The sequence below is a fragment of the Otolemur garnettii genome, unplaced genomic scaffold (assembly GCF_000181295.1).
Source record: "Otolemur garnettii isolate 467f Iridium unplaced genomic scaffold, OtoGar3 scaffold00014, whole genome shotgun sequence".
NCBI lineage: Eukaryota > Metazoa > Chordata > Mammalia > Primates > Galagidae > Otolemur > Otolemur garnettii.
In genome coordinates this window covers 17,863,177-17,873,398 of record NW_003852409.1, presented here as the reverse complement: position 1 = coordinate 17,873,398, position 10,222 = coordinate 17,863,177, and the positions used below count along the sequence as shown (strand labels likewise).

The 10,222-nt window shown below is 42.1% G+C and overlaps 1 protein-coding gene across 1 annotated transcript in view; it reads left to right on the top strand.

Moving 5' to 3' along the window:
- TEX48 (testis expressed 48) overlaps positions 1-1,416 on the top strand; it is a 3,940-nt gene extending 2,524 nt beyond the window's left edge. Inside the window, exons 3-4 of the mRNA XM_023510567.1 lie at positions 14-101; positions 1,178-1,416. Of these exons, the coding sequence (XP_023366335.1) occupies positions 14-101; positions 1,178-1,377 (288 nt within the window). The 3' untranslated portion in view covers positions 1,378-1,416. The remainder of the gene's footprint in view (positions 1-13; positions 102-1,177) is intronic.
- Positions 1,417-10,222: the final 8,806 nt, after the last annotated feature.

Below are 10,222 nucleotides of genomic sequence, written 5' to 3'. Positions count from 1 at the left end.
ACAAAATTCCAAGGGCACAAAAGGAACCTCCCACTTGCCTTCAGGACAATCCCTGATCCACCCAGAAAAGACAGCTTCCGTCAACAGCAGTGACTTTGAGGGTAAGTCCCAAATTGAGGACTAGGCCGCATTGATATTTACTCTTAGCTGAATAGGTTGATGAGAAGGGATCATTCCCATTCAGCAGCCACTGTTATATTCCAAAGCACACTGGAGGGACCCCAGGTGTCTAAGACCCAACCCCCTGATTCTCCTAGCTAGGAATTGTATGAGGAGAAGCACGTCTGGGAGGAAAGGACCCACATCCACACTGTCTTCCTAAGCCCCTGTGGCATCCTGTTAGACATACAATGTTCGTGTTTGTGTGATACCTATTTTAGCCACTAGACAGTAAGTTCCAGGAGGGCAGGGTTCACATTGGTTTTGTTCCCTGTTGATCCCTCAAACCCAGCCAGAGGCATGGCAAGTAAACATTGCTAGAAAATGCTTATGGAAGGAGCCCAGTTCAGTTGAGGACAAAGTGCCTCCACGCTATAGGTGGACAGATGCCTGACCCCAGAACAGTGGCACAGCCCAGGAAGGATAATGCAGCCAGGTTGCTGGGCACTGATGCTGTGCCCAGGTGTCTCATAAACCTGCCCTGCAAACAAGATCTCACACAATGTCCAGTTTCTATAAAATGTCAAAGGCTCTACTTGAGTTGTGGGTGGGAAACCAGGAGTCCTGCTAGCTTGCCCACTGCCCCCTCCCCCCAGGGCTGAGGCCTATAGAGGGGAAGGGACTTTCTATACGTGCAGTGGGGAATGACATTAGTATCAGAGCCAGGATTCACTTTTCATGTCACTGAGCTTTGCCAGACCCTCTATCGTCCTTGAAACCACCTGTGTAATACATGGCTAAACCTCCTGAAGAAACTCCTCCCTCTCCCCTTTCCCCGTATTCTTGGGCTAAAATAACACAACAACTCTGAGAATGACATGAAGGCTATGTTGGCCAATTGGATGAAAGTATTTCAAATTGTATATGGAAACAACACACTGTACCCCATGATCGTATTAATGTACACATCTATGATTTAATAAAAAAAAGAAAAGAAAAGAAACTCCTCCATATCACAAAGAATTCCAAGTCCGAGGCTGGGGTCCACCTGGACTCCTGCAGGACTCAGGAATCTGAAAAATCATCTGTGATGGTCCTGCAAGGACCAGGACAGTTCATACAACTCTAACTCAAAAAACTTTATCCAGAATAATTTTTTCCTTTCTTCTTTCAGATCTCTACACCAAAGCTTCCCAAAGCAATTTTTACAAGAGAAACCTAAACCGCTACTCCCAGGAGCGCTGGCCATTCCAGACTTGCTTCATTGGGAGACCCTGAGGGTTCTAGCTAATGCCACCCTTGTGGCTCGCCTGGTACACACAGCGGCTAAAGACCCTCCCTGAGGAGAAGGAAGAGGTGGGGGAAGAGGAAGGAAGGGGAGGAGGAGGATGAGCAGAAGTGAGGACAGGAGTCATGAAGACTGATTCAGAAACTCCCCTAGAGGAGGAGAAGACGTCTGAGCCATCTCTGTGCCACCAGTAAGAGTCACTCCAGCTCCTGAGAAAGCCACTGTGAGAGGGACTTCCTCGAATTAAACTCCTTGGTCACATCAGAAGCCTGTGTCCCTCCTTTTTTCCCCTCCCATTTACCAGGGACTGTCTTTTCCAAATAATGTTTTATCATTTTTTAAATATATCACCATGTATAATTAACCTTAAAAACTTTTTTTAACCTTCTGGATAGCTTTTGAATTTCAAGCTTACATTAAAGTTGCAAGAATAATTTGAACAACTCCCATTTCCCTTTTACCCAGATTCACTAGTTGTCTCCATTTTCTCCCATTGGTTTCGTCATTTCTTTTTCCCCTCCCTTTTTTCCTGAACTGTGTGCGAGTGTGTTGTGCAGATTATGCCCCTTTAACCCTAAACATTGCAATATGTATTTCCTAAGTATATTCTTACATAGCTACAGTGCAGTTTTTAAAAGCAATAAATTCAGCATTGATACAATACTTTTCAAATGTCATCAATTGTCCCCAAAATGTCTGATAGCTAATTTTTTGCCCAGTCCAGAATCTAGTCTAAGGTCATGAATTGGATGTAGTTGTCCTATGCCTCTAGTCTCCTTGAAGCTGGAATAGTTCTGCCTTCATCATTCATGAGCTTCCCACTCCTGGCGCATAAAAGCTTGCTCGTTTTATAAACGTCCTGCCATTTGGGTTGATCTGATGTTTCATTATGGTTAAACTCGTATTTTCTATGTGGGGCAGGAACATCCCAGAAGCCGGGTGGTGTCTCTGTCTGTGCACCATGTCGGGAGACACCTGATGCAGGTGGGTCCCATTCTGAGTGATGGCAGCCTCGGTGCAGTCTGCTGATGACTCTCTCCACTGCCAAGTTGTTATTTTCTCCTTTATAACTAACATGAAATTTGGGAGTGGGGTATCCTGTTCCTCATTACACTTTCACCCACTAACAGAAGCATTTATAAGTGATTCTTGCCAGAATCAATTGTTACCATAATATTTGCCAAAGGGTGGTTTTTCTAACTCTACCATTCCTTCTACATTTTTTGTTTTTTGCCCCCTGGGTAGAGTGCTATGTCATCCTAGCTCACAGCCATCTCAAACTTCTGGGCTCAAGCCATCCTCCTGCCTCAGCCTCACCAGTACCTGGGACTATAGGCACCTGCCACCATGCCTGGCTAGTTTTTCTATTTTTAGTAGAGACAGGGTCTGGCTCTTGCTTAGGCTGGTCTCAAACTCCTGAGCTCAAGCAATCTTCCCATCTCAGCCTCCTAGAGTGCCAGGATTAACGGGCGTGAGCCACCTCCCCCAGCTCCCTCTACATTTATTAACTAATCCTCTACTATAAGGAAAAGCTTTCCTTCTTCCCCTTTATTTATTTATATGTTTCTTTATACAAATTTAGATTCATGAAATGTTTCTTTTATTAAATTGGCTATAATCCATTCCTATCATTTATTTTGATACTCAAAATGTCTCAGCTGTGACCAGTGGGAACCCCCTTGAAGCTCACTTCTGTATTTTGACATGTCCTCATCATTTTTTAGTACTTGTTTTTTGGCACACAAGAATCCCGACACCCATATTTACCCTAGAATTTTAGCCCTTGAGTCAACCATTTCTTTAAGGAGCTTTGGTCCTTCTTAGGGAAGAATTGTATTTAGAAACCAAGATGTTGGCACTAGGTATGTTCACTGCTCCTGGGTGTCAATGTTTTTAGGCCTCTTCGGGGAACAGAGCTAGGAAATACACACACACACACACACACACACACACAGATACATTATACAGTAGAACTTCCACAGTCGCCCACCTCCCTACACTGACTACCTCCTTAAGTTGACCTAATTTTCACAGACCAGACACACACCACATGTATCATCAGTACAGTAGCCTAGTCCTCGTGTTGACCACCTCCGTATGTTGACCAGTTTATTACAGTCCCGTGGGGGGTCAACTTACAGAGGTTCTGCCGTATGTGTACACGTGCACACACTCGCACAGAACTAGGGAGAGTAATAAGAAAAAGCAGCAGTTCATACTGATCAATCCAACACCACAGGATGTATGCTAGTTTTTCTTCTTTGTGTTTGTAATTCCTTTCTCCATGAAAGACCTGGACCCTGTTATCCTCTGTATATTTGCCCAATTCTGAAATACACAGAAATCAGTTTCAGAATAGCTACAGATCTTATTATTTACTGACATAAGAGTTATAGCCCAAAACAGCCCTCAAAACTTTTTTTTGAGTTACTTTCTTTTTTCCCCTCCATCACATTAGTGATTTGAAATAAGTTGGGTCCCTTGGCTTCAGTTTGTGTTTAATTTTAGGATTCCCAGCTGGGCACGGTGGCTCATGCCTGTTATTCTAGCACTCTGGGAATGCCTGAGCTCACAGGTTCAAGACCAGCCTGAGCCAGAGCCAGACCTCTTGTCTAAAAAAAAGCCAGCCCAACAGCTACTTGGGAGGCTGAGGCAAGAGAATCGCTTAAGCCCAAGAGTTTGAGGTTGCTGTGAGCTGTGACACCATAGTACTCTACTAAGGGCAACAAAGTGAGACTCTGTCTCAAAAAAATAAAATAAAATAAAATACAAAATAATTTTAGGATTCCCCCCATCTTTGTTGATTTACCTTTTTTCAGTATATAAACATTAACCTGGTTACAAAATTCAAAACAATACAAAAAGTTACCCGCACAGAAATGTCAGTCTCCCACTGAACCCTTCCACCATGTTCTCACACACAATGGTTTCTGGTTTATTCTTCCTGTTTCATTTTACAAAAATAAGCAAATACCTAAATAGTTTTATTTCCCCTTCTTTCTTACACAAGAGGTAGCCTACTATCGAAACCACTTTCTACTTTGTCTGAATTCACAGGGATCTTCATTCTTTACACGCATTGCTTAGTTCCGCACTGTGCAGCTGGGCATAGTTTATCCAACCACTCTGCTATTGGTGGGTGTTCAGATTATTTTCAGTATTTTGCAATTAACAGGTAAGGCTACAATGAATAACCCTGGGTACACATACTTGGTGTTTGGATAGTGTCCCTTTAGCTTTAATTCCTAAACGTGAACTTTTGAGTCAAACAGAAAAAGCTTTGCAAGATGTTGCCAAATTTTCTTCTATAAGAGTTCTTCATGGTATCCGAGAGTTCCTGTTTCCCCATGCGTTCAGCAACTTTTTAACCTCTGCCAATCTGATAGGTGAGAAATGGTAGATAATTTTGGCTTTAACTTATATCTGCTACCATGATTAAAAGTTAGTATCTTTCCATATGTTTAAGGGCTGTTTTCATGTGATTATGAATTATCTGTTCATGTATTCTACTATTATTGTTTTCCCCTTAATTTGTAATTGTTCTTTATATATTAAGAATAGTAGCTCCTCAAAGTCAAATGTATTACTCTCCTATTATATCAGGATTTAGAGTTATCATTTGAATACCTTTCCCCACAGTTTATAGAGAAATTCACCCGTATTTCCTTCTTTGTTTGTATGGAACTATGTTTTTAATATCTATACCATTCTATTTAGCATTTATTACTAGTATTTAGGAAGTATGGATCTAACTTTACCCTTTTTCAAAATGATCCTATAGCCATTCTAGCACGTTTATTAAAGAGAATATCTTTGAGCCAACCATTGGAGATGAGACTTTCATTATCACATACCAGATTTTCACATGTGTTTGGGTATCTTTCTGAATGTTCTATTCCACTGGGGATTCTGTTGGTTTACTAGTACCATCTTGCATTTTTTAATGAAAATATTAGTATCTATTTAAAAAGCGATGGTATTTTCACTGTGATTGTGCTAAATCTATAAATTAACTTAGGGAACATTTTAAATGAGAAAGAGCTGACACAACTATGACACTGATTCTTCCTAGCCACATTTCATTTGTTCTACTTTTTTGTCCTTCAGGGCAATTTTAAAATATCCTTCATAATAATTTTGCAACCTTCTTATTAAATGTCTTCCTACTTTATCTTTTTTGTTGCTATTTTAAATGGAGTTTTAGCTGTCATTATTGCTGTAATTCGCTATTGCTTATGTATAATACTGCTGAGTCCAGCATGTTAATTTTATCCCTCGCTTCCCTTCTGAATTCATGTTTGAGTTAGTTTTGTCTTTGATCTCCTATGGCTTATCAGCAGTACTACTTACTATATCATCTGCAAGTAGAATTACTTTAGCTTCTTTCTGCTTTGTCTGATTTTTATGTCTCTAACTCATTTATCCAATTGCAATGAGGTTAATGCCACCAGTGACAACAGTTCAATGTTAAATAGCAAAGAAGCTGACATCTGTGCTTCATTCTCAATTTTAAAAGAAATAGCTCTAGTGTTTGTGCATTAAGTTAACAGATCCGTTTAGGACAGGACAAAGCTGAGGGGGGAGACATTATTTTATCATGTTAATAAAATATTCATTAATTTCCTCTTTTTTAATTTTATTAAGTCAAATACACTTAAATCATGAATACATTCATACATATGCAGGGTACAATGTGCTGATTTTTTTTTATACAGTCTTTTTTTATTTTTTGAGACACAGCCTCAAGCTGTCCCCCTGGGTAGAGTGTCATGGCTTCACTGCTCACAGCAATCTCCAACTCCTGGGCTCAAGCGAGTCTCCTGCCTCAGCCTCCCAAGTAGCTGGGACCACAGGCTCCCGCCACAATGCCCTGCTATTTTTTGGTTGCAGCCATTATTGTTGTTTGGTGGGCCCGGGCTGGATTTGAACCCGCCACCTTAGGTGTATGTGGCTGGCGCCTTAGCCACCTGAGCCACAGGTGCCAAGCCTTTTTTATACAGTCTTATGTGGTTACATCAAATCAATCTCCTCTTCTTATTTTTTCTAGCATCTATTAGAGAAAAAAATCATATCAAAAAATTCCACAAATAAATTCCACCTGATCATTATGCATTATCTTCATAATATGAGGTTGGATTCTGTTCACTGATAATTAGCATTTTTTGTATCAATATTGATAGGTGATATTACTCGTAATTTTCTTTTTTGTATTGTCCCCATTGTGTGCGATCATTATATACTCGCCTCACAAAGAGAATTTGGAGGTTATATTTCATATGCTCTAGAATAGTTTATTTTGTAGTTGATCTATCCAGTCTTTGAAAGCTTGATAGAATTCCCCAGTAAAAACAGCTGGGCCTGTGGCCTGTTTGAGGGCAGTTTCTTAATAAATTGCTCTGTTTCTTCTACATGAGTTGATAGTGTTCTATCTTCAATGCGGTCAATTTGATCAACTGTATTTTCCCAAGAAATTATGCATTTAGTATAGTTTTTCAAATGCTTTGTGTAAAGGTGCATAAAGGGTGCTCAAGACTTTTAAAGTTTCTCTTGTTTCAGTGGTTAGTCTTCCTTCATCCTTTCCAATTTTTTTGTTCATTTGTTTGTTCAGCAGGCCAAGGCTGGGTTCAAACTCACCAGTCCTTGCACAGGGCTGGCACTCTGACCACTGAGCTACAGGCACCCCGCCTATCCTTTCCACTTTCATATACTTATGCTTTCTCTCTTGCTCCTGACGAAGTTAAGCAGTATTTCTATTGTGTTCATTTTTTTAAAGAAAAGATTTTTATTTACTAATTACATCTACTGTTTTTCAATATTCTAGCAATGTCTGTTTTTAATCTTATCTATTTTTTTGGCTACTTTGTTGTTCTTTTTTCTAGTTTTCTGAAGTAGTAATTTAGTTCATTCTCTTATTTTCTTAATACAAACATCTAAAGATTGTATAGTAGGCAGCAGAATAATGCCCTTCCCCCCAAAAATAATGTTTTCACCCTATTCCTGGGAAGACATTACTTTATATTGGAAAAGGAGATTAAGGTTGTAGATACAATTAAGGTTTTTACTCCGTAATCGTACTTGTGATAGGAGATCATCACCAATTATCTAAGTGGGGCCTATTTAATCACAGGGGGAGAATCTGACCCCCAGCTCTAGAGTAGGTTTCTGCCAGCACAGCAGTTCCAACACAGAGGCCAGGACAGGAGCGGAGGTCGTCACAGCTGGCAATGCCCCAACATTCCCTTCCTAGTGGAAAAGGAGCTAAATTGTACAAGCCACTTGTAAAGCAATTTGACACTATCAACCCTGACCCTTTAAAGTCTCTCGGCCTCTAAAACATCTTCACTCTGCCATTTCCTAGTTGGGTCACCTTGGCCAAGATACCTAATAAATTCTGTGCCTCGGTTTTCTCATCTGTAAATAGACACAGTAACGGCACTGACCTGCGGCAGAATGGAATGGTAGCCCCAATTCTTTATCCTTCTTGGCCATATCCTCTTGGATGAAGTATACTCCCTCCTCCCTCCCCTCTCCCCTTGGGCTCTGCCATGTGACTTGTTTGGCCAATGGAAACTTAGCAGATGGGACACTCGCAGAGGCTTAGAAATGTGTTTTCAAAGTGGAGTTTGCTTAGGGTGACCAGACGTCCGATTTTGGCAGGACAGTCCTGCTTTTCAACAATTTGTCCTGGGTCCCAGGGTGTTTTAAAAAAGTCCCGATTTTTGGAAAGAATGCACGAACGGGATGGAGAACAAGAAGGGAATATACGGTTTTCGGCCGCCATATGGCTATTTCGCCAGAATATGAGTTTTATATTATTTTTGTTAATTTTATAATGTTAAACTGTAATAAATAATTGCTGAGAAGTGATTATCGAGAACTGCTTATCAAAGTTTGCATTGTTGTCAGGTCCGCCCCCACTCCGCCCCCAGCCATGTTGTCCAGCCTTACAGATGTTAGAATCTGGTCACCCTAGGTTTGCTGTGTCTTGTCTCTAGCACACCCATGAAAAGAACATGTCTGGCCAGCCTACTGATCTAAAAAGGATAAGAGACACGCAAGGCAGAACCACTCCCACAGACCTGAGGCGCAGGAGACCACACAGGACTGTGATAAAGACCGTCTTTCTTCCTCCCTGCCTTTGTGATCCAATACAACGCTCCCATCCCTGTCTCCCCTCAACATTCCCTGGCTCCCCAGCTCTGTGACATCACAGACACCCTCCTGTCCACTCTCCAGCTGCAGGTGAGTAGGGCAAGGTTAGAGCTAAGAGCAGAAGGGGTAATTTCTGTGTTAGAAGGTACAATGTCTCCACCCCTCTCGTACACACCTATTCATTTTGCTACCAGAAGCAATACACCACCCCTTAGTTGCCCTGACACCATGGTTTCCTCTGCATCCAAGTCTCCCCACCTGTGCAGAATTGCCCCTATAGATCCAGAAGCTGTCCCATTTGACTTCAGTGATCTTTCTTGTTCTGACCAAAGTGCCAGGGGGTCACTAGATGCCTGAAGTTCACAGCCCACTGGAGATAACCCAAGGACCCTTCTCTTGGGCTCCTATTTCCCTGTAGAGAACACTGGTAGTGCAAGAAACACCACGCCCAACCTGGCCACAGCCAGCATCTCCCTTACATCACAGTCCGTTGTGTTATTAAGCACTTAACTGTGTGCCGGATACCATGCCAAGCACTTGACATCCTTATGTCACCCAATCCTCACAATGACATTCTTGGATAGGTTTTACCATCCCCATTGTACTAACTGGGAAACTGAGGCTCAAGGAGGTTAGATAGCTCTAAATTACACAGCAAGGTGCAGCAGAAATCAGGATCCCAAGTCCGATTAAGTGAAGAAAATAACAAGTGTGCTCTGTACCGCTGCTGTGCTCTGTACTGCTGCTCCGCTCTGCTGAGCTTTCAAGGGGCCTTTCCATTTACAAAACCATTAACTCTCAGAAGACAGGGTGGTTCTGAACACTGCGTTCTGGAATTGGGTAGACAGCATAGGCTCTTTCTACAAAACTACACTAAAACCCCAGCTGTTCCTCTTGCAGCTGTAATACCTCAGCTGGTCACCTCAACTTCCTGAGGCTCAAGTCCCTCCATCTGGAAAATGGGACAAAGTCCTGGCTTGTAGAGCGGAGATGAAAATGTGCACTTATGGATGTCAGAGGACCCGCCCCAGATGCTCAGTGAATGTCAGTGTTCTTCACTGGTGGCTGTTTTTCTTCCCATTAACTTCTAAGATTGAAGTCACAGAGAATAAAGAAGTCCTGAATGATGATGTTTCTCTCCATCTTTACAAGCAGAGAGCAAAAACGTCTGTTCATGGAAGGGAAATGAGGCGTACGATTGAGGATACTGTTGTCCAACAGAGAAGGCTCGGGTATTTATTCAACCAGCATGGAGAGCATGCCTGCTCAGTTCACAGCCCTGTGCTCTGCTGGCACCCGGAGGTGGCCTGGATCTATCCCTGCCACTTTGGGAGCAAGTATCTGTTGCTCTTATTCTCTGAAATAGTTTTACCACCTCACAGAGTGCCTGGCCCTGTAGGGCCTCAATTTTTTAATTTTTTTATATAGGCAGATGAACAGGCAGTAAAAATGTACTACATTCAACAAATCTTTACTGAGTACCTGCTATGGATTAGGCAAAAAGCAAAGACGGTAAGGACCAGGGGAGGCCAGGGGATGAGAGAAACACAAAAGAGAAGAGATGGCCTCCCAAAGGAGGTAACACCTGAGCTGTCTTCAAGTGTAACAGGTGAAGGAGACAGTGGAGAACGTGCAGATGGAAGGCACAGCGTGTGCAAAGGCACTGGGGCAGTACCGGCAGAG